We start from the raw sequence: 27,444 nt of genomic DNA, 5'->3' as shown, positions 1-27,444 counted from the left end.
GCTTTGTTATATCCATTAGTTTGTTATATCCTGTTTTGTTATAACGAGGTTTTACTGTACCAGTATGCAGACCACGCCGTTCCCTCCGACATTGGCATTTGCTGCAATGTGGGGTTACTTTATGGTTCCCAAATAGGGATTATGCAGGGCGCAAGTTCGTCTGCTTCTTGCGCAGGGGTTGCGGTGACGCCAGATTTTTTGCCGAGCTCCGATTGGTTTTGATTGGAAGGATAGTGGGTAGACCTCGAGGCAGCTGGCATTGAGGTCTACGCATATCCTTCCGGTCAGAGCCACTCAGAGCTTGGGGTTTTGGCGTCACTGCAACCACTGCGCAAGAAGCAGATGAATGTGCGCCCTGCATAAAGGCACAATGTTGTACCTCTAATTTTCAAAAATAGCGAAGCACAAAAAAAAAAAATAAACTGCTTCTTTTGCATACACGGGAAAAGACCTTATGCAGCTTGACCACCTCTTTTACAATAGAAAACATGTTCATCAGGAAAAACATTTAAAGCGACTACAGCGTCCATTCAACGACGAGCTTGACCAAACTCACCAATGGGTGGAAGGCTCGATGACTTGCCGCCGAGCTGCTTCACCAGAGCACCCAGCATGGTGCTCGAAAAGACGTCCTGTAAGTTGCAGTCCCTCGTGTGAGATGTGTGACCTCCCAAAACCACAGCCTCCCCACTGTTGGAGTTACCCCACCGCACACCAGATGGCAGCAACGCACATACCAGTGGCGCAAGAGTCTAAGGGGTCTCTTCAAGAAAGAAAACATTAGTGGTTTCATGGAACAAAAATAGGGAGTTCAGAAAATGTAAGCTCAGAATGTTCCATATATAGTGTTAGTGATTGCCTGCCATACACATGCAATGTGCTGCCTATGGCACGTTCATAGTAGAGTGTGTCTGAAGCTAGCTGTAGGAAGGAAGGGGCACAAAATGATTGTCGTGGCTCACAAACACTACTGACATGTGGCCAGTACCAAAAACCCATTCCTGAGCACCTAAGAGAGATTTCTTTCAACTATTACCGCTATTATAGGTTGGAATCTAGTCGAGCCGGTTCAAAGTATGCGTGCCCCATTGGTGCATCGTAAAATCTCGTATAGACGCTGGCCCACTGTGAAGAGATAAAGGGTGCAAAATATCGGGCAGGCGATCCTGGGAGCTCAAGACAGCAAAAGTTTATCAAAAATGAGCTATGAAAATTACCCGCAGCACTTGCCATCAACTGTGCCACTCGAAAACAAACAAGCTGCAAATCGCGGAAATAATAACAGGTTTGCGTCCCACGGTGCGGTAAACATGCAGGATCTCGCTAGAAACCTCCGTGTCACAAGAACTGATGCTGCATATCGCAGGTGCAGCAGATCCACATTTCACGGTGGGACACACAGACGGGAATTTTTAGCCCATGGATATTTAGCCAAAAAGAAAAAATGGCCGATCAATCGGTGTAGGGCTTTGTACGGAATTTCGCGGTGTCTACTAATCAATCCACCCAACGAGTCATGACATTTCAGGTAAGGAGGGATCTTGGAACTTGCGCACCCAGCTGAGAGCAAGCTTCAGAGTGCTCAAAGTGCATGGCGGTGGTGCTAGCACTGACCACATGTTTCTCAAATAAACAAAAGTGGTACGACGATACTGGAGTAAATACCTTGAGGGCACCTTCAGTTGCCAGCAACTTCGTGTCTACAACGGCAGGGAAGGTGGCCTTTACCATGCTCTTGAACTCTTGGTAGTCCTGCAGTCAATTACAGTAGAGCATGGCAAAATCGTTTTTTACAATTCTAGTCTCACCCAAAAGGGTTACCATATGTTGAAATATGTTTCACAATATTCTGAAAGGGGCCAACATTGTTATTACCAGTCAGTCTTGTGATCTCTGGTTAATAAAGTATCAAACTTTAAAAATGTTATTCAGATGCAAGTTCCATGATCCAGAGGCACCAAGAGAAAACGGAAGAAAGAAAGAATGTTAGGAAACGCTTAAAAACAGCCTGGCCACGTGACTTTGAGTGGCTGTAACTAAATCAATGTGCATTTTCTGGGAGAAACAATTAGAAAATATGTATGTATAGTATGCAACTTTAAATGGATATTAGGTACTAAATAAATGCACACTTTCTAAATGAAACAATTAAGAAACATGTGCTGCCAGGCCTCGCAGACAATATGAGCTTACGATTAACAAAGCATGCGGGTCTAGTTTACCATATAACTTAGAAGCGGCTACCAATCACTGCCGTTTAGGGAGAGAGGCCCACCAATGGCGAGGTGCCGAGAACAATTAAATCCCAGCACAAATCAGATTTCTGCACCAGAAAGCTACTATCAGTACCTCGTCACTCTCTGCTAACCGTCTGCAAACGGCAATGATAGGCCTCCACATGCCTCGCAGGAAAGCGGATACAGGGGAAAGTTCACACCACCATAAATTCGAAGATAATCTTGAAACAAAAATGAGAAAGGGGGCTTGTAAGGCCCAAGAGCAAATATTTGGAAGGAACACACGATGGAGAGGGCCTCTCGCCAGCTTGCACGCATCAAGCTTCACCGCCTTGCGCCGGTGCGCGGGCGTCAAGCTTCACTGCTTTGCGTCGGCGTGCTCGGGGAAGCAGCTGACACGGGGGAACATCTCGGTTACCTGCAGTCGGTGCAGAGTTAATAATGCGGCAGATTCTCCGCATGCCGATTGGGGTCTCCCTTCAATAACACTTTGTTGCAGGTACAACCAATGTCGGGCGAAAGGCAACAAGTGCACGCTGGACTGCATTCTCAACATGCCACTATGGGAAAAATTAAACCTGGAGGTTTCGTGTGCCGAACCAAAAAGGGGGGCACATGGTGGAGGACTAAGGATTCCTTTTGGACCACTTGGGGATCTCTCGATGTGCAACCGAAATCTCGGTTACACGGCCTCCTTCACCACAAGCCTCCGTAAGACTGCAAGGACCTCGGACAAGGTTCAAACCTACCGGTTTTGCGCCAACTAGACTCTCCAACATTGGGACACTGCGGTCGCACTGCCATCGGCACTGTGCCTGAGCAGAGGCTTTATCTAGCACGAATCTACGAGTTGAGTCAAAGGAATCGATGGCGGTCTGAAGGGATCGCATAAATCGGCTCCTTAGCTTATCGTGCTAGGATTTACTACAGAGGTGCTCCAAGCTGGTGTATTCATCTATTGAGAGTATGAATACATGAAACCTCCGAAGTCGAAAGAAAGAAAATAAAAACTGTTTTTGTCTATGGAAAAATTATTGCTAAGCCATTTTTCTTAAAAGCTTTAGAATATCGTTCTGGGCTGTTCCAGCGTTTATTACGACTGAAAATGGCAAAATGAAAAGAAAATACAATTTGCTGATCTATTTTTCACTTTAATTGGCCCAAATAAGCGTCACAGTGACGCAAAATGTTTTTTAAGTGTACATGCAAAGTATGGGGAAAACATAGGTTTTGATTTTTCGCGATTTACTCGGGTGAGCTAATCTTTCCACAATTTTAGCGAAGGCTTTCCTCACCTTCGGGCCCCTCTGTAGTAAATCCTAGCAGGATGCGTTAAAAAACTGATTTATGCAATCTTTCCAAACAGCCATCGATCCCTTTGACTCGAACGGTGGTTTCTGAACATGTGCGGTGCCCACACCTGGCATGGGCAAATGCAGCTTCTTTGTAAACCGCGTGTTGGTGTATAGGTAGGCTCAAGAGTTGGGGCTGGATGCACGTCCGGTTTTTTAAGATAGTTTTTGACTTGGAGACGCAAAACGTTTTCTAAATAACTGCTTCTTCCTTTGGTAATTTACGCCTTTTAAGACCGGCACGTCCCCTCGGGGCAGCACTGAAGGGAAGGCAACTCTGACCTTGGGCAGGTCGTCCACGAACTGGGAGAGGAGGTGCACGACGTCCAGCACCATGTTGTGGCCCACCACCAGCTTGCCGCTCTGCGCCACCACCTCCAGCAGGCGGCCGAAGCCATGCGCCTTTTCCAGGTCTGCCTGCGCCCAAAAGACCGACCTCCGAAGTTGCACGTCGAGTCGACGAGGACAAACCGGTTGCCAAGTCTAGTTTCAAGTAGTACACTAAATGAACACTAAACTAAACTGTTGTTCCTTTTTTTCTTTTCATGTTTGGCGGTATGTACGAGCATGCGATGAAAACAATATTTCATCTTGCGCTGTCATTTCTTGATCGCACCTCTTTTTTGTTTTGTTTAGCTGACCTTCATTTCGGCATGCTCCTCTGTTGTCACGGTATAACAAACCGACGTTGTTCAGCTTTCCGCTGAGTGGCGGACGCCGAGATGTAAAAGTTATTAATGAACTCTGTGTTCGACGACCATTAAAACAAAGAGGTGACGCTTCCGATTAAAAAAAGAAAGGCCGAGTAAGGCCCCTCAAAATAGTAACCTCGGGGTGCGAGGTCGAGGAGCCACTGCATAGCCACGCCTCGAAAAGTACAATACAAGAAATATGATACAGGCACGCAGACATTGATCGACCTTTTGCCAGTAAAATTAAACATCTTTTATAAATAAATATTCTTCGCAGAGCATGCCGCAGTGCTACCGAGATTAAAATTTGCTTTCGGCGTGCAGGTAGAAATTACCAGTTTTCAAAGCAAAGAGATGTTAAAGGGGCGGTGAAACAATTTGCGGACTTCGGCTCATTAATTGCGGGAATTGACCCCGCCACATATGAAACGAAGGACCGAAAACTATTCTTTCCTGCTTGCCCTAGTTTTCATTAAAAAAATAAAAGAAATTGGTATCTCTGGCACCCCTCAACTCAACATTGAGGCAGCACCAGCTTCGCCTGTGACGTCATTCGGAGTGGCGTTGGTTTCCGGTTGGGTGCTTCTCGCTTCCGTTTCCCCAGCGCTCGCCAGGCTCGCCGCTCTCCCGTCGATTCCCGACCAACATGGCGGCATGGGCGGACGGCCTGAGCAACGTCGAGCGCAAGATGTTTGCGCTCGACATCAGTTGGACTTGTGCGGCGGGCAGTCGACGCGGCGGGCAGTCAAAGTCGAGGTCGACACACCAGGAACAATAACGATACCATGATACTACGGACCACGACCAACGCACTCCGTCGAGCGAGGGAAAGACAAAACGTCCGGGTTGCACGTGTAGCCGCAGTAGGCGCCTCGGGCGTCGACGGATGACGGCGACGGCAGGTTTGGTTGACTTGGGGTAGATGGCGCCACAAATCTTTTAGCGGCAATATTAGGCTTTTGAAGCGTTTCTGCATGCCTAAACAACAAGATTTTTTAAACTTAACCTTAAATCAAGCTTACAATTGCCTAACACTATCACTTACAAAAACCACTCCGAATGACGTCGCACCACAGGTTCCATTTGCGGCCACCATGTGGCCGCAGGTTGGGAAAAAAAGTGTTTTTTATTTTGCGATTACGCAGCGAAATAGAGCTATTTTGGGGTATGGTGGCACTTTTTCTCTTACTTATGCCGAAGTAAACAATATAAAAAATACAAGCTGCACATTCGTTCAGTGTTAAAATCATTGCACCGCCCCTTAAACACGCTAAGAAAAAGTTACCAATTTGTTTTCCATACGAAACACTATGGCAGGTAACAGTAGAAGTCTGTCTCTAACACGCAATCGTTGCATTCCGCCGAACTTTGGCTGCGCACGCGACAAAGTGTTCATTGAAGGCAGAAAGATTGTGCTCGAGGCAGAGCAACCACTGGCGTTCATAACCTGTCACCAACTGTATCCGACCCGCGCGAGTTTCTGGAAGTAGCTCCTCAAACCAACGCACTCAAAATTTAGACGCAAGTCGCGCGTGTGTTAATTTACGGCTAGTATAACTCAAACCCCCCCACTTCTTGCTCCAGTGTGCATCATAATGTCATGGGTGAAAAATGAAAAACGAACGTAAAACCAAACAAATTTTCGGTCCCCCTCAAGTTTGAATTAACGAGATTCGACTGTACATGCGCCGAGTTTGGAAAGACTCCAAACCGGAAAGCTCGACGACGAACGAGGATTGGCCGGAACTTTCCGGAAGAATACAGAATAATAAAACACGGAACCGGGTCAGGAGGAATTCAAACCCTGCCCCTGCCACTGCCCCTGCCCCCCCCCCCCCTCCCTTGGGGTCGGCAACGTCGTTCACCCTCTGCAAGCTTCCGAACTTTGGTGCACAGCTTAAAAAATCGAGCATCACGCACTCGTCGTTCAGGAGGTGTTGGTCAAATCCTCGCACCCCTCCCCCAGTGTGCGTCCCATCGCCAACAAATTTCACGAGCGTCCAAGCCGCTCCGTCGAGAAAATGTAGAGGAGGGAGGCAATTTCCCGGCTCTTGTTCAAGGTGGCTGGCAACTCCGTGCCTGATAGGTATAAATGTAATAAGCTGACGGTGTGAAGCTAATGGAGAATCAAATAAAAGGAACACCGGATGAAAAGGAATCTGGTCCCATCCTAGGGAGTAGGTGTCTCCCATGTGTGGGTACTTTGGGCACGAGTAGATGTGTAGAGTAGAGAGTGTGGTGTGGCAGATACAGTATAGAACACTTACAACGTAACCGCTTATAGTGCAGGACCGGGTATAACGCGGTTTTTTAAACCACCGGTTCACCTACCATAGAACTCCATGTATTTATATACCGCTTAAAATGCAGGCGCGCGAAGGGAAATACCGGTTATGGTGCGGTTTTTGGCACAGCCCGCCGACCGCGCCGACGACCGGAGCAGCGAGCTCGCTTCCCTGTGCGACACTAGATAACGGCGCTGACGGCGCGAGCCGCAAACTGCACTCGCGGGGCATGGAGGTTGCTCGAAAACTCGGGGAGAAGCGAAGAGAGAGGCTTCAGTTGCCATAGCGACGGAGGGACGCACGCACGAGTCGTTCACGTGCGTGCGTCTCTCCGCTGCGTTGGAAACAAAGAAACAAACAACCGCAACGACAGACCAATCGCAGGTCGAGGAGAAGTATCAGCGCGCGTTGCATGCCATTCCGCGAACATGGCGTCGGTTGTGATCGTCGTCGTAGACGGCGTACATCTCATCGTTCTGCGTAAAAGCGCTATCCTTGACTCTGAATTTTCGTTGTGTGTCGCTATGATAACCCAGCACGTACTAGAAGGGAAGATCCACCTACTCGTGCGGCGATGTCGTGGCGGCGCTCTCAAGACGGCAGAAACGCCCGTGTCGTCGTGTTTGTTTACTTCGACTACAGTGGTGATTTCTAAGCATTTGTGTCCTCGAACATCGCCCGGATTTCTTATTTGGCGCATTTCATGCGTGTGCTCAAGTTCAAAGTATTACTGGCTAGTACCGTATGAAGGATGCGAATTTTCACGCGTTTTCATCTCCGGAGAAAAGTGATTAGGGTTAGCAATCCTGAACGCTCGCAACGTCCGTCCGCAACCCGCGACGCCGTTAAAAGGCTGCGCCAGGCAAAAGCCGCTAATTTCTTTTAAAATGTGTGACACACTTGAGACATAACTGTACTCGTCTATTGAAATAAAGACTTTCCTCAAACTAAGCTTATTTTTTCATCTAACATAAAATAAATTCTTTTACAAAGGTAAGTTGTATCATGGCATGTATTTTGGCCTGAAAAATTGATGTTTTGGTTATAGTGTGGTACCGCTTATAGTGCGGATTTTCGCGACTCCCGAGACATACGTTATATGCGGTCTACACTGTATCACTAACTGGGGGTTCGGAGCGATTCAACGAGTAACCGTGAGTAAGGCGTGTACAGTCACCGACCGATTTTTCAGACTCGAAGGGGAATCCAAAATCGTCCGAATAATCAAGCGGTTCAAAAAATCGATTTTAGCCCCCCCCACCCCCAGAATATCAAATTTCCACTACGTACTCGCCACTTTCCACCTGCCTGGTGCCAATTTTAAGCTCTCATGCAGCTTCTGCTTCATATTGTTCATTTTTCACTTGTTTGTTGATCTGTTTGATCATGGTGCTGCGCTTTGTAGGCGCCTTCGTTGGCACAAACACCCAAGGTGGCGCTATTGGTCGACAATGTTTAGTCCACCAAGCTCGCTTCAATACTAAGCCTATCGAAAAAAAAACCTCGCACTCAAAGACCACAAAAACGGCAGACGGCCGCTCTTCTCGTGGTCACATTCGAAAAACAGGGACCACGAGAAAAACTGGAAGAGCAATAAGAATGGGCAGACGGTGGCCATGTTGGCTATAGTGGAACCGGAAAACGTGACTATAGCCTCAACCCAGCTTGTTTACTGCTTAGCACATGGTATCGAGGCTACAGGGCAAAATCAAAACTACCAAAATGGCGGTGACTAAGCTTGCGGCGCTATCGCGGCGGGTGTTTTGTGGCTGTAAACTGAGGAAATCCTGCAAATTATGTCAGAAATATTGAGCACTAAGCTTCATGGCGTCCGAAATTTTGGTCGATGTTATACATGAACTCTATGGGGTGAGTGACGGTTCGGCAAAAACGTCTGAATAATCGGACACGTCCAAAAAATCAGTCCGAAAAATCGGTCGGCGACTGTATGATCAACACGAAGGCGAGTCAAGAGGACATTTTCACGACGCGATAGATTATCTGAAGACGGCCAGCGGTATGTATGAGGTTTGATTGTATAGAGTTTGTTCTGGGTTTTCTGTTTCCATAACAGATTCCGTTGTGTCAGCATATGTTTGTGAGCTAAGTCTTTCAGGTCCGTCCTAGGAATTCTTATTGAGGTAATGTGAAGAGCTTGAGGATTTCACGCAGAGGCATCAGCATTTTCATTCCCTGGGATCTGCAGCTGGCACCCAGCAAAAAAACTAAATGTATGTCCCTTGAGTCGAGTGCTAAGAGAAGTCTTTTAATCTCTGTGATGAGTGGGTGGACTTGGGCTTAAACACTTGATAATGCCTGTACAATACTTTGCGAATCTGAGCATATGATGATATTTTTAATGTGCCTGCCCTGCGCTTCAAGCAGAGCAAAAGCTCCTGCTGTGAAAATAGAAACAATGTGTGGAAGTCTATACTGACCAGTTTTCAGCCCAGTAGTGAATGCACACCCTACGTTCTCCTTACTTTTGGACCCATCTGTGTATATTTCCAAAAAAATCTTTGTAACCTACTATCATTTCGTTAAAAGTCTGTCGCTAACACTGAAATGCTCGGCATAGTCTATTTTTTAGACTGCCCGCTCGACCGGTAAGCCTGCCTGCTATTGACGTCACCGCACTGAAAAGTGAGGGTGCGTTCCAATGTTGGTTCTTGCATCATTTTCATTTGCAGATTTCACAATAAATATTCTGAATTTCACAATACTATATAAAATGCCGGAAAGGCTAAAGGTCAAGGATTCAAAAAAGTCTCAAAATAAATGGTTGCCAAAAAAATTAATTCTTTAGCCTAATATTTATGCTACAATATGAATTTTTCAATTTGTGGGCGAAACCGAAACTGTGCACCTGTGTGATGATGGTGATAGCGTTTGTACTCAGCTTGTGTGCGCTCTAGAGTTCATTCGACCTCAGAGCACACTCTAGTTGGGTACAAACGCTATTATCATCATCCTACTGGGATACAGTTTTGGTTTCACCCGCATATCGAAATATTCATACTGTTTTTCCCTATGTTCAGTGTTTTTTTAAGAACTGACCCTACAAACGCGATAGAAGCAACGCAGCAGTGAACGACCACAAATGATACCACGGTGCCGCCCCTCACCATCTCCTTGCGCTGCTTCTCTTCGAGCAGCGCCGCCTGCTGCGAGGCCGGCCCCGCAAGTCTCACAACGACATGGCGCGCACCGCCGACCGACGCCTGGGTTTCCATGACGACCGCCTCGCCAAAGCGCGCCTTGACCTCCTGGTAGATGAGCTTGCGCCGAAAGGGGTCGCACTCGGCCAGATGGAGCGCCCCGTCCCCCTCGTCACCTTTGGTGCCTCCCTCCTCGCCCTCCTTCGGAGGAGCAGACGGCGTGTCTTGGTCGTCTGCTGCCTTGAGAAACCGCTCAACGGATTCCCTGCAGCAGTCAGATCGAAGCATGTCGACGTCATACCCTTCACGAAACACCTGGTGAAGGCGACGCTACTTTGTAACGGGTAATTCGTAGTAGGGCTTGTGTTTACCAGACGAGCGCGTCGTTACAGAAGAGTTCAAGAAAAAAGGACATCACATGGTCTCTATGGTTACTGAGAAGTTAAAAAGGCCTCGAGGAGGTTTTTGAGATCGCCCAAATATGGCAAGAACTCACTCTGCGGGCTTAGAGCATGCTAGAATGCCTAAATCACAATCATGTGCGACCGATTTCCCAATTAAAAGTTCCCTATTAAAAGAGCAATAAAAAATCGCAACAACCAGAAATCATCTTGGGCGATGGGAGGATTATGTTCCGGCAGCCAGGACGACGTGTAACCAATGAATGCAACATTTTGCATAAATTCTAAACACCGTTATACCAAAATGCGTATTGTTTTGTAGACGATAGGAGCAAATAAGAGTATGAGACAAATGTTAATTTTTCAAGGAGGGAACATAATACTGCTATAATTAAAAAACAATGCATTATTTTTTTTTGGTCTTTTGTGAGAGTAATCTGTCCGGTTGTCTGATAGTTTGCTCTCGAGTACGTGCTCGGTGGGCTAAGTGATTCAGGTTAGCGAGAGCCATGGCGTGATGGCACACGACTGACTTTTTCTGCTACGACAATATGACCCACTAAAAAAACTCGCCAAAGTCCGGTTGCCCAGGCAACGAGCCGCGTGCATTCGAAATATCGCTCCGCAGGTCCACCGGTCGGAGATGCGAGGATCCTTCGCTTGCTATCGGCCAACAGTGGTCCTGGTTTCAGAACATGCTTCTCCCATCACCTGAGATGACCTCCGTGTGCTGCGATCTTTGATTGCCTTTTTAATAGGGAAATTGACCACGTATTGTCACGATCTAGGGTTTGATAGTCTGATAGTCTGCTCGTGTTGTCTCTGGGACTTGGCCTAGGCTAGGCCTAGTGGTCCAAAGCTTGGTTCACGAGTCTCTGGAACTTTAAACTTTCGTTCGCTCGGCACGTGTTTGCTTGAATAAAGTCGACTACCATCTCATTTTGCACGTTTTACATCCTTTTGCGGCAAAACACTCGGCTGCCCCCGACAGACAGCGCCATGCTATGGGCATTTCTCGAGAGTCAAAACGTCAAAGATGCACGTCAAACGGTACATGTGATCTAGTCAATTGTGCGAAACTCAAATTTCGCGATACTGATTAGCGAAAAACAAAAAAGCTCATCGCGTGAACCGTGCAAAGAAGTGCAACTCACACAAAGATGCGACTTATAGACCAACCAAACGGCTCTATATACGGATGTGCGACTGATACAGGGGTGCGACTTATAGTCCGGAAAATACGATACACATACAAGGCTCCGACTGTCAACCAAATATTGCATTCCCATTTCCATTTCTAGGCATGTGCAAATAGCAGATATCGAGTTCAATGTGAACAGTGGTTTTGGCCGAATATTTTCTAATCGAATGTCGAACAGTTCCTCCGAGCCTTTTACTACCGTGCACGGGGCTTAGGCGAAATTCGGCTGAACTTGTAAAGGGTGTTCCCAACCTCCCACTTGTGCACTCCTAAGCTTAATTAATTTTAATATAACTATTAGATATATTTATGACCTGTGTTATGTGAAAAAACCTATTTGTCAGAGCCATCCTAATTGAGGGGATTTATAAATCTGCTGGCTATATAAAAATATTCTTTCTTCAATTTTAAATATAAAAAAAAAACAAAAAAAACAAGCACGAACGGTGAACAAAGTTTGTCAAGACATGACTTCCAAACATATACTATTGCACAATTGTGGTGGGTTAGCCCCGCTGAGTGAACTCCTCACCGAGCACCTGTGCGCCGCAGGGAAGCAACAACCGCAAAACTTGCAAGCTCCGCTGGTATTGCTTCCCCATAGTGCACAAAGGCTCGGTGAGAAGCGCACTTAACAGGTCTAAGCTGCCACGATCAACACTTAGAAAAATATGAATATCGCAGCTCGTCTTGAAGTGACTATGGAATAGTGCACTATTCAAAAGTTTGAATATTTGCACAACACTTTTTTCGTAAATACTAAAATATTCAGTTGACAATCAGTTCCTCGTGCGTGTGCTCTGTATCTTGTGTCCTTCGTCTATGTTTCTAACAATTGTGTTGTGTGTATGTTTGGACAGCCTGAACTTAGTCGGCCCCAATGGGCGTCTGGTGTCTCGGCAATAGACGAGAAATTTAGCCAGTGCAGTACGATTGCTAGCCCGGCGTCTTTAACATGCATCACGCAGTAGTGAAAACACAACCGCACACCGGTACGTTGCTCGTCCAGATCGAAACGGGCAGGGGTGGGGGCTGAACCCAGGCTCCATGGATCCTGCAGCGCGAGTTTTCGCTCCACTCGCTCCGAGCTGCGGTGTGCTTCCCGCCTATTTTAGGGTTGTTTGACCTTTTTCTAAGCCATCTCTAAATTTGTACAAACGTGCACAAAGATTCTGTGGGAGCCTCACAGCACGTCGTCAACAAATGGCTGAATCTCCTTGGGAACGGCTGCCTTGGGCCGGTTCCCTTCGGCGTTGGCGCCGTTCTGTGCCAGGGCTTCCATCTGGACAGCGTGCCGCTCTTCGAGGGCCTTGCTCAGACGCTCCACCTCTGCGGGCTTCAGGTATGGAATGCCTGCAACGCCAACCAAGCAACTGCTGAGAGGGAACGGTCTTCTTTAAATCCCACCGCTGCCACCGTGTTAAGTTAGACGGTGGACAAGAAAGAAACTATTCTCCCTCGTTCGTCATCTCCTTCGAGCCACCCCCTCCACCATTCTAAAGGTGTGATGGCTGGAGCATCACATAGCTTACTGGAAGCTAGAAGACACCAAATAGGAAATGTTATGAATGCCGCCTATTCGCTGAGGTCTCTGGTGTAGATGAGGATGTGGAAAACGACAATGGCAACACCTTTAGCATTTACTTGTAAATAGGCACTCACCCGAAGGTACTGCAGATATCAGCAAACGGTGGCACACAAGAGAATGTTCGGCGCTGCTTAAGTGCCAGATTAGGAAGTGTTAGAATAGCACACCTGAGCACTTGGTGCACCTAAAGAAACAGTGCCGTCGTCACGGTGCATGCAACAAACGAAAATTGCAAGTTGGATGTGCGTGCTATTTTCCCGAAGTCGTGTGGGCAGCCAAAATAAAAATTTAATTGTACTGCCTCGGTTGGCTGTGAGAAAGCATACAACAAACCAGGTCGATAAATCAGGTGGTCTAAAGCCATTAAAACAAATTAAACAAAATAATGACGCAAAATATTCTGCTCTATGGCCACAACGGGGAAAGCGATGCAGGCTCACCATGAGCAAAGAGCTTGTTGAAGTCGAAGCCGTGTTGGGACAGAAACTGTAGGCTGCTGGCCTGGGGGCAACCCAACGAGACAAGCGGTGAGAAAGACAGCGTTCCAGAACTGTTTTATAAATCGGCTGGTCAAACAGAATGAAGTGAAGTGCAGATAATACTATAGCATCCCTTAAGAAAACCCGCACTGGTTTTCTGTCCAACTTGCCATTATTAAAAAAGCACGAAAAAGAAAGCTGACTCCTCAAATTCGTATTACCTGAGATGAAGACAATTTATCTGAAGAAATGGACAATTCTAATACTGACAGCAAATTCAACTACCAATCTTTAAAAAAATGTATGGCAAACTGCTAGGCATCTGCGGTGCATACGTGAAACATTCTAACATCACGAACGTTTATATCATTATTTAGCAGGATGTCAGCCAGACACCTACATTCAAGGCGCACTTTATCGGATAATCTAACGCGTGACATGTGAACACTTGAAATTATAAAGCTGGTGTGATCTTCCAGAACCTTCTAACCCAGTCCTCCTCCCCAACTCACCTCCTTACCCCATCCCGAACTCCCCAATAACCAATCAACGTCGAGCACTTCACTCCTTTTCTCCCACCCGGCAACCAATCAGTGTTGAGCCTTGCAGCTACGCTTTTATGCAGGCTTCACGAAATGCCAAACACCTAGCCAAAAAATGGTTCATGTTAAAAACAATTTGCTCTTTTAATGGGAGATCTTACCATTGTATCCTTGGTGCAACTAGGGTCGCAAATGACACCGCAACTTAAAGTCCATGACGCAATCCCCAAAATCAGTAACCACAGAGAGCAGACGCACGAGTGTACAAGATCTCGCCTCTCTTTCTAGTTTTCCAAGCCACCCAGTGCAACATCCGTTTAGGAATAAGGACTATTACATTTATTAATCTTTCTATTATTCTCGTTTCCCACCTGGCAACGGAAGATGCGGTCAGGTGATCCTCGCAGCATCTGCCGTGGACAGGTGAAGAAGTTGAAGGCGCGGCAGAGGTACCTGTCATCCGTTGCAGTATGAGTAAAAGCAACAAGCAAAGGAAAAACCAGCAATGAGTCAAGGCATCAGCTGGAAAGGGTCCGCAAAGTGTGCACCCTTGTAATTTCAGAACTAACCTCTTGTGAAATACCAAATTACCCCAGAGACGTTATTAAAAAGAAAGGAAGTCTGTCTGGAAAGATAAGCGTTCTCTCGAGCATTCTGTTCTAACGTTATGGTGTCCAGAAACTCAACACTGTTTGCTTAAACATTGACTGGAATGTGAGTGACATTCTTTCGGACCCAATCAGTTGCCAAGATTATGGTACAACCGCCGCAGCTGCTACAAATGGGAAACAATGTCACATTGAGGGTATTTGGTACAAAAAGCTCCAGCACAGCGGAATTTGTCTTCTCGTGGCGACGGTGTTCAAAACTAAGAAAATTTCCCGAGATCTAATAATTAAGTTTCATTTTTAAGGGAAAATATAAATCCCTGGTAATCTAGGAAATCGTTTGTTCCTTTTTTTCCAAAGGGCACTCATTGCAGACGTTATAGAAATGAGCACACGACAAAGACAATTCAGATTTTTTACTTTAAAAATTATGCTTTACCACTCATGTGGCCAAAATGTGGACTCACTGCTGTTTTAGGATCGTAATGCTAGTACTCCTTTGAAAAAAAAAAAAATGACAAAAACAGCACAAGAATAAAGACTTTGACGAGCGTGTTGGGACAGATGTAACAGTAAGAATGTCCCGTCCCAGCCCCCTGCCCCCGCACCCATCGTACGACCCCGCCCGCCCCTTATCCCACATTCAGCCCCCATCATCTTCGTTTGAACCTACTACGTTCCTCCGTGCCGCCATGCTCATTTCAAGGCAAACCCTCCTCAAGCTGCGCCTCCGGACATTGGGTCTGTGCGTCCGCAAGAATGTTGTGCACCCCTCGGTGTTCCAAGCCAACGGCTTCCACTCCCACAACTGGTCATCAGGTCACAGGATCATGCAGATATCACGCAAAGAATTGTCTGAAGAGCTCCGACTGACAGCGACTGTTCTTCCGGGATTTATGACATCGTGCTTCGGACCATCCTACGGCAAGCACACGTCGTTTATCTTTCTTCAAGAAGCCGCTGCGCAGCTCTTGGAGTCATCCTGGAGGAATGTAATTGCGGGGGTGGCCACCTCAAGCCGGGCTAACACGAGCTCAGGATTTGATCCGCCAATTAATATTTCCGGAGTCGAGCTCTCTGAGAACACCAAGACCGCCCTTTCATGTGGCCCCAAGTTTGCACCGGACTCCCAGGTGTCGAGAATCGATCAGCTGGCTGCGGTGCATCAGGAGGCATCAACGGTTCCAGAAAAAGAACGCCACGAGTTCCTGGGAGCAGCGGTGCGATCCGTGTGCGCCCACCCTGTGCCGGCGCCCTCCATCAAGTTCTCCGTCAAGTCAGCTGTGGATGAACTCCGATCTTCAGACCTCAAGCTTCTTGAGGCCGACAAGACTGGAGGTTTCGTCGTCATGGGAGAGGACCAGTACCGGCAGAGGGTAGAACAAGCTCTTGACAAAAACTTTCGTCGAGTAAAAGGGCGGCCTTTGGGGTCTGTTCGGTCCAGAGTTAAAGAGCTGTGTTCCGAGCTTAATCTCCCGAAACTCAAAAGTTCCGTCATGAAACCATCCAAGCAGTACTTATCCCTGTTCTTCTCAGCGAAGACTCACAAACCGGAATTACCCTTCCGCTCCATTGTTTCGGAAGGCGGAAGCTGGCAGAAGCCCCTTGCGCTTTTTCTCCAAAAACACCTCTCCCTTCTCACCCCTTCCCAGCCGTTCCGAATTCGTAACTCTAACGAGCTAATTACGGTTTTGACCCCCCTACATAACGCGCCCGTTCCACTGTCAGTGTTTTCTTACGACATTGAGGATATGTACTATAGTTTAGACATTCCTTTCCTAATTAAGTGCGTTAATGAGGCCATCAATGAGTTCGGCCTGTGCAGGTTCCAGAACGCTTCAGGCATTCCACTGTCTGGGTTTATCCAGTTGCTCCAGCTTTACCTCCGCTCTACAATGATTGAGCAGAACGGAGAAGTGTTTATTCAAAAATCAGGTATATGCATTGGGTTTTGCCTGGCACCAGTGCTGAGTGAAATCTATCTTTCCTTCGTTGATGGGACAATCGACGAGGAACTGCGGAGCATCGTGCCCGGGAGTCAGGTAGTGCGCTATGTGGATGACTATCTTGTAATTCACCACACAGGAACCCCGGTCCATTCTATTTCGCCTTGTTTTCTCAGCGCGGCAGGCAGCCTCAACTTTAAGAGAGAGGACCCCACGGAGGAGGGACTGCAGTACTTAGACATTAGGTTGAATATGACAGCGACGGGTATCTGCTGGGCGTTTCGGCAACGTTCGGAGAAACCAATTCTTCCCTTTTCCAGCTCCCATTCCAGGTCCGTTAAGACGGGGGTGGTCACTTCGTTGATCTCCTCTACACGCAGCAGGTCGTGCAGTCACCACTCAACCTCGAGTGTGAAAACACAATTTAACCGCCTTCTCAAGGCAGGTTACCCGATGGACCTACTCAGTTCTGCCACGCAGAGGCTCATCGTAAATCGAACTCCCCAAACTTCACGAGCTGCTCCGGGCGGGGGGATCGCCTGCATTCCCTACATGCATAACGTGGCGCACTGCGTCAAGTCTCTCGCGTCCCGCTTTGGCACCAAGGTCATTTTCAAATGCAGGTTCAAACTGGGTTCCATCTGCAAACTGGTTAACAACGCCAGTTGCCCCCCAGCATGTGCAAAAAAACACGGCTCTCAATTCGTTCAATGCGCAAAAGAAAAAGTCTACTCGATTCCTTTGACCTGCGGTGCGGAATATATCGGCCAAACGGGCCGATGCATAAATGATCGCCTCCGAGAACACCACATTGAATGCGCGTCACAGCCAGAGGGGTCATTGCATCCTATTATAGTTCACGGTAAGGAGTGCCAGGCATGCACGCCTTTGTTCAACGAGACTAAAGTAGTTGGGGGGCACCGGGAGCGCTATGGGAGGGAGATAATTGAAGCTTATAGGATGACTACCACCAAGAATAACATTGCTTCCCCATCCCTCTCGCTGACAAAACCAGAACTGGTGTTTCTGGGGCTGGCGTTTTCTTGGATTCCAATTGCACAACCTTGAACAAGACCCCCCCTCGGCCTCCGGCCGTCAATCCGCTTTGTATGCGGAAACGCTATCTTCCCTTCCCTCCCCCTTTTCTTCCCCCTCAACCTTCTCCCCCTTCTTTTCTCCCTCTCGCTCGTTCCCCCCTTCCCCACCGACGGTTGTTGGTGCAGACTTCGCTGGCGTCAAATATATGTTGTTGTAAACTGAAAGCTTGTACATGTCTGTTTTTGTCCCTCTGTTTGTTTTGTGCTTTCTTACTGTTACAGCACAAGAATACTTGCGAAAACTGCCAAAATCAAGACTGAAACCACAAGCATGTCACAATAAACACATCTTTCATCTCGTTTGGTGCAACCTGCACAACTAGTTCACAGGCTGTTTAACCAACCTAGGGTCAATAAATCATCTGTTTGAACTAGAACTTGGTTAGAATTGCCCAAGGTACCCTGCAATGTGCTAAAATTATAAAACTAGACTTCAAGAAGATTACATCCAAGTACCATTAAACACTGCATAATAGTCAGAGCTGTAATTAGCACAGTAAACCACCATTCCCACCAAAACTATACTTACATACCTGCCAAAACCAAGTTTCCATGCTGAAACTATGTATTGGGAAGTCTGTCAAGAACTTTGGCAACTCACCCAGATTTCTCCTTGTCATACTGGAATGTGCATAGACCAACTTGGATCACGAGAAACTCCTGGGAGAACTATACACACAGAGAGAAAAAAAGAAAGATTAGCGAAATATAAAATAAATTTCTTACATTTTGCGGCGATTCAATTCAAGCATACTCCACGAGATGAAAACCGTGAGAACATTTATCGCGTGACTCGAGATATTTATCACGTGACTAGAGTTCTGACAGTTATCAATATACAGATCTCACGAACTGGCTTAACACCTACAGCAAATCTTCACTTGCACCAGGTGGCCTTTGCTGATTTCACATGCAAACCCCAACACATTTCTTTTCAGAGTTTCTGCTCAAATAGATGCCAGTTTGATGGCATTGAAATTCAAATGAATGCTCTGGAAGCTCGCTTTAGCAATTGCTCAGCAATACTAAAGAAAATGTGTGAGACACTCCGTCTTCCAAACAGCCTGCTCATGCCTAATGGTGACACTGTGCCACTGGAAAGAGCGAAAAAATTTGAATGCTGGATTTTGGCATTGCCATCTTTTAAACTTTTGGTGAATTGCCAGAAGAGTAGGTCATTGGTGGATACTCTGCCATTCTTTCTTTGTTGTAAATGTCAATACGGCCTACATCTTGCACAATTAACCCTTTAACTGGGGAGCGTGTCTTTAGACGCGTGTCAATTTTGACCGCAGCTTGAGGGGCGCATCTACAGATGCGCTGTGCTTTCTTGGCTGTTAAGATGTGTGTCTTTAAATGCTCGCTCGTTTTAGCACGTGGGGAGGGTGTACCATCTATTCTCATGCATCAGAAAGATTTTTAGTTTTAAAAACAATGCATAGATGGCAGCACACAAAAAGGTTGAAGACTCCTGTATGAGACTTTTGACTGCTTGTTTGGAAAATGGCACCCAGCAAACGCCAGTGTCCTTTGACCGACGAAGAAATCGTAGAGCTGCTGCAAAATACAGACGAGGATTCCAACTGCAATGTTGATTTCTCGAGTTCAAGGGAATGCTCCTCGGGATCCGGCACGGAAATTGAAGATGATGCAGCGGAACAATTGTTTATGGCTACACCATCAACTTCGGGGTCAGCTGCAACCTGGCAAGATGCCGACACGGTGAGATATCCATTATGGTTTGTAGGAAGTGCTGGGGTGCACATTCAACTTGATGATGACAGCCCACTCAGCATCTTCGAGTATTTGATGACAAAATTTGTCAACTGATAGCAGACAACACAAACTTGTATGCATCACAAAGAATCCCCGAGAAGAGCGGTTCTGGCAAAAATGAAGGCGAGAAGCAGAGAACAAGACTGGATATCCACAACTAAAGCTCCTTTTAAAGGCTGTCCAAACGGGACACTACAAAACGCACGACTCCGACAAATCGTGAAAATTGAAGCGGACGCTTCTATTTTTACGATTTGTCGGAGTCGTGAAAATTTTTGCAGGAGTCGTGAAAATTCTCACGATCACGGCTTCTCTCCTCGCGTCCTCCACTTTTCTCTGACGTCACATGCCACCTGCATTTGGCTCACCTCGCCAACGCCCTCGCGTACCGCCGTCGCCTCGGCTCGAAGGCCAAGAAGGTCCGGCTTCAGGTGGATTTGGGACATTCCTGCGTCGAAGGGTGCGTTTCGCCCGCCTCGGATCAGCTTTCTTTGTCGAGATTCACTTTCGTCGTGATGGCGTCCGACGCGGTTCCGTATTGTGAGCGGAGGCCTTGAGCGATTGACCGACAGCCAACAAAGCGTGTGAGTGGCGCTCCGGACCCACGTGATGAGCAGAGCAATTCCGCCGAGGAGGAAGCGAGGGGGACATTTGTCGGAGGGAAGTTTCCCCCCGGGAGCTTTGACGGAGGGAAATTTCCCCCCAACGGCCGGAAGCGGAGCGCGGCACGATTTGCCGGAGTCGTGAGTTTTGTAGTATCCTGTTTGGACAGGCCTTTAGATGTCTAGATTTTGCAGGGGATCGTTTGGAAGCCCACCATGAATTTATACTTCACACAGCAGCTTCTATTGGAGACTCCCAAGATTTTACCAGCTTTTTACTGAAAAAAGCTTCTGCCTGCTTCTAAAGTACCTGCACTTCGCAGACAATGGGGCAGCAGTGCCAGAAGATATGCTGAACTCAAGACTCTACAAAGTTGGCCCCATCCTCAAACATCTTGTGGAGAAGTTCCAGCAGGCCTGCACGCCTCAGTGGGATATCCGCATCGAAAAGAGTTTTCTGCTCGGAAAGGAGGACTCGGATGGAAGCTATACATTCCTATGAAAAGAGCGAGATTTGGAATGAAATCTTTCAGACTGTGCGAGTCAGCAAGTGGATATGTGTGGAATATCCTTGTCTACATGGGAAAGACGACAAAGTATGAATGCAAAATCCCTAGAGTTGAAGTATCAAACCCCGACAAGTCATTGCAAGTTGTGCTCGCGCTTTTGCGAAATCTCCTGTGCAAGGGTTACTTCCTGCACATAGATAACTACAATAAACTGTAGTTGTAGTTAAACTACAGTAAAATATTTCATAATAATAAACTTAAAAAAAATCCTCGGCAGTTTTTCTATGCATTTTATGCAAAAATGTTTCAGTTAAATGAATTAACAAATTTTGGAAAAGCGAATATTTCAGTAGGGTATGTTGGTGGGCTGGTTGGTTCATCTTAGTTAAACATATAAAATAGCGCAAAAAAGGCAAGGGCAAGAAGTATACAGTATATATATTTCAGTTCAATGAACAAGATCAGTAGACCTAGGATTATTTTTGCAATCAGTTCAACGAAGTTTGTGCTCTGCAGTGCTGGCGTAGCCGATACCCGCCGCCGCCGCCTCTGCCGCAGCGGCGTATCATCGTTGGCGTTTACAGCACCGCCAAAGCAAAGCAGCGGTGCGGTAGACGAAAACAAACCACGTAATGTGCCTGTTTTTTCTTTGTCATCGATTCCGTTCGGCCATCTTAGTTTTGGGTAACAACGGCAGGATGGCAGTTTGTGCGCCCACTTTCGTAATGAGTATGACAAAATGGAAGTGGTTGTCTCGCGTCTTTGTCAGGGTACAAAATGCTCAAATTATAGGAAAGAAAATTCAAACCTCTCGAAGCTTGTCGTAACGTTCTGCGGCGGAGTCAAAGACGTGGACCGAACGTTGCGTGTGAAGTCCTGCATTTGGAGACCAAAAGTTTTATAAAAAGGGCGTTCCGGATGACCGCGACTGACTGTTAGGCTGGGGAAAGTGCGATATCACGGCAAGCAAAAAATAAATGTTGGCACAACTACGCTACGTCTGATTTGTGGATATCACTACAATATACTCATATCTGAAGTATTGCTTTAAAGAGTACTATAATGCTTAGTAGTTTCAATGATGCTGATCTAAACAAATCAAAAGATAAAGCACCATTTACCATTTTCTTCTTGCTGTTCATTCTGTCCAACATACTTCTATAAATCTGGCACTGTTGCTGGTGCTACTTGTCTTAGTAGAGTCTCAACTCATTTTCGCCATAACAAAAATCGTTAAGCCAGTACCCAAGTCAACGTAGTCAAGACTCAATTCGTTGTAACAGACACTAAATTCAGTCAAGCCTGGGTTTTAGGCAGATACAAAGTTATTTGAGCCGGAACTCGAGTCATTTTGCTGTGGCCCAAATCATCAAGCCGTTACTCAAGCCGATGTAGTTATGACTCGACTTGCTGTAACTGAGTCTAACTTCAGTGAAGCCTGGGTTATAGGCCGGCCCAAAGTTATTTTAGCCGGGACCCAAATCATTTAGCTGTGACGCGAATCGTTAAACTGGTACCAGTGATGGAAGCAGCATTTGAACCTTTTGTAGCAGGTTCTGTAGCATTCAAAATATTCGTATGGAGCAGCCGCTGATGCTTTTGGAGCAGATGCAAATGAAAAAAAAAAAAAAAAAAATTGATAGCATATTTAATTGAGTTTGTCTGTGATAATGATTGCCAGCTCCCCTTTGATACTGGAGCATATTACTTATCACATTTCGTGCTATAAATAAATAGAATGCAAAAGGAACAGATAGCCTTCTTTTTTTTTTAAATAAGGCTCTGGTCAGAGTGAGGTCATTTAAAACGGGTGTTAAAAATGGTTGACAAATAAATCATAGCCCAACCCTTCAGTTGCGATAAAGCCTCCCTCCCATCCCCGTTCTACACTCGGTAGTTTAATTGGCCTGTAAATATAATTTCTGCAAAATGCCAGCAAAAACCAGCATATCCACTACACCGATAAAAATGCATCCCCCAAGTTTTATGAACCTGCCAAACTTGAAACTCTAATTTCAAAAACTACAAAAAAATCGCTGACAAATATTATTAAAGCCTACACTTGTGCTTTAAATGTGACACAGCTCTTCAGCGGAGTTGAAATTAGAGTTCAATTAAAGTTGCCTGCTCGTTCATTCGACAACTGCACAAGAACTACCGTATTTATTTAAAAATAGAGACCCATGTTCTTGTAGGTTTTTTTTTCTTGTATTTTTTTTTTCAGCAGTTTCCTCTTTTTAATTATTATCAGAGATTATTTGCAATGAAGACAACGAAGTTTGATCGGTAATAATCCTGAGAATGAATTCCGTGCTTATTGAGCTAACCCTCCAACAGGTCAGTCGCTGCCCCTAGCACTCCGGTGCAAAACTGTGAAGCCCGACGCATGCACGTTCATGTGTGGTGAGATGTAGTGAAGGTTGACAGGAGCGGCGCAAGTGCCACTGTACTCTGCAGTCACGGCACGAAGGCATGTGGCAGACATGATAATTGAGTGATTCCACCAGGAGCAGAAGATCCTGGTTCTGTCTTATCACAGTATACCACCATCCTACTGTTTTGCAAAGTTTTCTCGAGACTTTTAGTCCTGACCTCGCAGACATCGTCTGGTAATTTAGACGATGTCGACGATCAACCGGCCAGCGCATCAACCAGCCAGAGTGATTGACGAACAATCCCTATACTTTGTTTCACCTGAAGTCGACACTACAGCCAACTCTACGAGCCAATGGGACCAATCAAACAGCATAAAAGCGCGACATCATGGCGTTCATCTCTCTGTAAGTGTTTTCTCATCGGCTAAACCAATCGGGTGCAGTGAATGCCCCGTCACTCGCGCTTTTAGTATGTGTGTTCGAGGTTGTATGCATTCAAGCTTTCAATTGTGCTCAGACCTAAGATGAAAAAAATTATCTGGCGAGTAGAGACGCCGTGAAATATATTCATACTATTTTTTTTTTTCATTCTACTTTTCTAAATATTAGGGCCGACCAATATTAAATTATTTTTATATTTTGCTTTAACCCTTTAAGGGCCTTGGACGAGCTGAGATCGTCGGCCACTTTTTGGCTAAAAATGCCATGGACGAGCTCAGCTCGTCCAGTGCTTTTTTCGGTAGCCCTCAATTCCACAGACAAGCTAGGCTCGTCCGAGTAGTTTGCGCCGCTGATCATAGATGGCAGCACTCGTTTTAGTAGGCACTTTTTTTTTTTTCGCCACCGCTGATTTTTGCATAATAAAGTTTTGAAATGTTATCTGTATTACTAGAGGATTAAAGCTTCTAAATAATAAAATATGGCACTTTTAGGTTACTTTTCGAAAAAAAAAAAGGGGGCCTTAAGCTTATAGGAGCTATGCAACAATTTTTGTACTTTGCACAAATACCGCTTAAAACGGATCCCTAACGTTAATGACCTATGAAACACGTGTTCGTTTTTCACCCCACGCAATAGAAGTCCCAGAAAAAAAATTAAAGAAAAACGAGCAGCGTTCACCCCCTCAACTCGCAGCCAGAACAAGCGATTACGTGATCTGGAGCTGATTATATGCTGCCAGTGTTGATCATAGCCACGCGCTGGGGTTGGCAAAGCGCAGAACACGCGCTGAGTTCCAGACATTGTTATGGCTCGGCTGTTGTCGTCGTTGCAGCGATTGGACACGGGTCAGAACCCCAATGCTTCTCGAGCTAGCAATTGTCACGAGCCCAAGACAAGTGCCCACACAATGCTCGGGTCCAATCTATGAACCGCATTCAAATATCGTCACTTGGGTGAACTGCGATCCCCAAGTTACGTCATCAAATTTTGCAAAGGAGAGATTGAATGAAAATGATCGCTTTTGTCCTTGAAATTACACCGCAACAAAGGAGTTTCTTGGCCAATGGCGTTGCGTGTGAGTATCCTTGAGTCCCAGGTGTGCCAGTAAGCTTGTGTGAAGAGAAAATCATTCCAATTGAATATCGTTGCACAGCTCCTTTAAGAGGTTTAACCCATCCCGGCGCAGTTATGGCACAATTTGAGCGACAATGACGCTTTGGCACGAGATGTAACAGACCTTCGTTCATGGCGCAATTTGGCGCAAATGATGCAGCACTTCATCACTGTGGTACTCAAGTTGTAACTTGAACTAAATTCATTGAAGTCTGGTTTATACGCGAAATCAAATTTATTTTTTCCGGTAGTTAAGCTCAGGTCACAAAAGTTTCGATTTTACGTAGGACTAAAGTTACCTTAGCTGGCACTCAAGCCATTCTAACAGGTATTAGAGTCATTTTAGCCTTTAGCTCGGCTCGGGTCATTAAGGTCGGGGCTTAATTCTTCGAAGACGGGGCTCTAACTGGATCCTAAATAGTGTCCAGGGTGCTAAGAGTGCAGACAAAGGCACAAGCATGTGAGCCTAGTTCAGCAGCATGCTTCGTCTGTTTTGAGAACTTGCGCATAGAAGCCACTTTCCAAAGCCAGGCACTTGCGGCTGTGCCTTTATCAGCACTGAAGGTGTGTGTGAGATGGAATGTGAAGCAGCTCTAGCCGAAACTCGAGTGTTTTTAGGTGACACTGGGCTGGCTTGCTAGAAACAGTGTCTTAGCTAATGGCGAATTCCACTCGTCGTTTTGGCGTGCTCAGGGATCGCCTTTCTCAGAGCATGCGTCCGCCACTGGTCGCTTCGGATCAACCCGGATGTCTTCCACTTACTGTTTTGGAACAGCGCCGACTCCGAATCTCGGTTTAGAGCGCACAGATCTCGATCTGCTGATTTTCCCGGAGCCGAGCGCAATTCAATCCCTGGGGACACATGACATCCTGCCTCACCAAGCATGACATGAATGGCAGGTCACTGACGGCACCTCATCACATGCAGGCGCTTTCTGGAAATAACGAGAGCCCAGTGCGACAAGGAGTGCCGGGAAGACAGTCAGCCACTCCCGGGAGTTTGTCGTCTTCCGCCGGTGGAGTCAAAGGTGCAATGGCTCCGCACGGATCGCATGCTCTATAGCAAATTTGGGCTAGTGATCCAAAACGACCAGTGGGTATCATCATAACACTGTGTGAAAAGAAACCTGCCAGGTCTGGGGTGCGTGAGCACTAGAGATACAACTTCACGTACCACTTTGCCTGTAAGTGCACAAGCTTTGGCAGTGCTTTCATTCCCGCAGTCTATGGGCGCATGTGCAATTGTGCATCCTGAGCGCCCATCAAAGCTTTGCACAAGCACTCTTCACTTCTTTCAAAATGCCACAAGAGTTGTCCACGGGTATAAGGTGCTTTCATTGATGTAATTATGTCCACTCTTTTGTCGTTAGGGGTTGCCTGGCACTAGTAAAAGACAAGCGTTCAAAAGATTCCTTTGGCACCATCAAATACGTAGTGCATTAGGGCCTATACATTTCATCCTGAGACATCCAAGAACAAAATGGCCAACTTGCAGCTAATGCCACAAGCACGAGAGCTCGAGGTCCCTGTGTTTGAAGCACAGAACGAGCACCCGCGCTAGAAATGGACCCCTCAGAGCCAGGAACGCGGGCTAGCTCGCGCTTGTAGCCTTGGCTGCAGTCTCAGGTTAAGGACGAACAGAGTACAGCAAGCCGTCGCTGTAGTCGTGACAAGTAAAACATTAATATTTGAATCAAGTTCACCCCTTTGAGGACACGATGTTTGAAGGCAAGTTAACCCGCAGGCCAGCTGGTTAAGGTTACACACAATTCATGCCGGAGAGGAACGCACGACAACAAAAGTACAAAAACATAGCTGTCTCATATTTTCTTTTTTGACATACACACGTTTGAGACGTGTGTGTTTGTCCTTTTTTTGCCCGCTCGCCCCCGGTTTCCCGCTTGCCGAAGGGCCACGGCATTATCAAAACTTTCCGCCCCGTTGAACAAAATCGCAAATTTCGCTAAAAGCTTTCAAAAGCTTACCCGTGAATTCGCAGTCAATTGACAAAAAAGAAGCGTCTTTGATGACGGTCTTGAGGACTTCAAGCTGCTCGCTGAAATCTGAAATTAGCGACCGTCAACAGCCGCGCAGCCCAACGCCAGGAACAAACTTTGCAGCGTAAAGTGTAGTTAATATGGGAGGAAAGGACTGCGGTACCAAGGATGAGTTATTCGGGTGGGAAACAACTTACTTTGGATGGTGACTTCCATTGCAGGAAGAAGATCCGTTCACGAGTTTGGAGACGAGACACAAGTTCAGAGGGCCGCCATGTTTTGAAAATGATGCTCGCCCTTTCTCTCTTTATGACTTCGGTAAGTAGCAGTGGAGAATACTATAGTTGTGAAAAATACTTTCATGTGCTAAGGAGTCTTCTTTTAAAGCATAACTACCAAAATAAAACTCAAAAAAATTGAATTTTAAAATATTATTTATAAAGTAATCTTTTAAAAGTGCTTTTCCAAGCGGGCTCGTTGGTCTAGGGGTATGATTCTCGCTTAGGGTGCGAGAGGTCCCGGGTTCAAATCCCGGACGAGCCCTCGATTTTTTACCTTTTTATAAACGTTTTTTTTATTTTTTTTTTTAAATTTGAAAGTTAACGTATTAATTTTAGGCATCAGATCAGAAGGACCTTAACATATGATGTTTGCCTCGTAATACGTCTGTAATTAAATTAAACCTGTAGCAGAGTAGTTTTTTGTCACTGCTTCATTGAAGCACTGGACAACTCATGGTAATACATTTAGAACTGATTTACTATGACCGGCCGTCTGTATGTAAAAACGTAGCACTTTTAATACCCAGCTGACCCAGAAAAAGTACCCACCCACCCGCCTTTTCCGCGGAGGAGGAGGAGGAAAACTTTATTCAAAAGCTCAGGTCCGAGCCGTCTTAATCGTCCGCACTGCAGGAGGAATCTTCTTCTACAACTTGGGTTAGGGTTCTTCGTTGCGGACTTTTCCGCGGACATGTGCGAAGTAGGGGGCCTTCACGTGCGCTTTGCTAGGGTGATGCCTCCCTTTGTAATGCCGCTCGCCGACA

General features: G+C 46.3%; 1 protein-coding gene and 1 non-coding gene across 2 annotated transcripts in view; one reads left to right on the top strand and one right to left on the bottom strand.

Moving 5' to 3' along the window:
- The window catches only part of LOC115332244 (poly(A)-specific ribonuclease PARN), a 64,092-nt gene extending 37,414 nt beyond the window's left edge, over positions 1 to 26,678 (bottom strand). The window contains exons 1-11 of the mRNA XM_029994645.3: positions 26,597 to 26,678; positions 26,388 to 26,465; positions 21,282 to 21,349; positions 18,188 to 18,255; positions 14,307 to 14,388; positions 13,355 to 13,415; positions 12,514 to 12,679; positions 9,692 to 9,989; positions 3,872 to 4,006; positions 1,666 to 1,752; positions 557 to 632 (exon numbers count right to left, since the gene is read on the bottom strand). Coding sequence (XP_029850505.3) covers positions 557 to 632; positions 1,666 to 1,752; positions 3,872 to 4,006; positions 9,692 to 9,989; positions 12,514 to 12,679; positions 13,355 to 13,415; positions 14,307 to 14,388; positions 18,188 to 18,255; positions 21,282 to 21,349; positions 26,388 to 26,465; positions 26,597 to 26,615 — 1,138 coding nt within the window. The 5' untranslated portion in view covers positions 26,616 to 26,678. The remainder of the gene's footprint in view (positions 1 to 556; positions 633 to 1,665; positions 1,753 to 3,871; positions 4,007 to 9,691; positions 9,990 to 12,513; positions 12,680 to 13,354; positions 13,416 to 14,306; positions 14,389 to 18,187; positions 18,256 to 21,281; positions 21,350 to 26,387; positions 26,466 to 26,596) is intronic.
- A 192-nt stretch (positions 26,679 to 26,870) lies between these two features.
- Trnap-agg lies at positions 26,871 to 26,942 on the top strand. Its single transcript has one exon. It is a non-coding gene; the product is annotated as a tRNA-Pro (tRNA).
- The last annotated feature ends 502 nt before the right edge of the window (positions 26,943 to 27,444 follow it).

This window comes from Ixodes scapularis, unplaced genomic scaffold (assembly GCF_016920785.2).
Source record: "Ixodes scapularis isolate PalLabHiFi unplaced genomic scaffold, ASM1692078v2 PGA_scaffold6__148_contigs__length_123643588, whole genome shotgun sequence".
Classification (NCBI taxonomy): Eukaryota; Metazoa; Arthropoda; class Arachnida; order Ixodida; family Ixodidae; genus Ixodes; species Ixodes scapularis.
The sequence above is the reverse complement of the archived record's forward strand: the minus strand, read 5'-3'. Positions and strand labels throughout refer to the sequence as shown.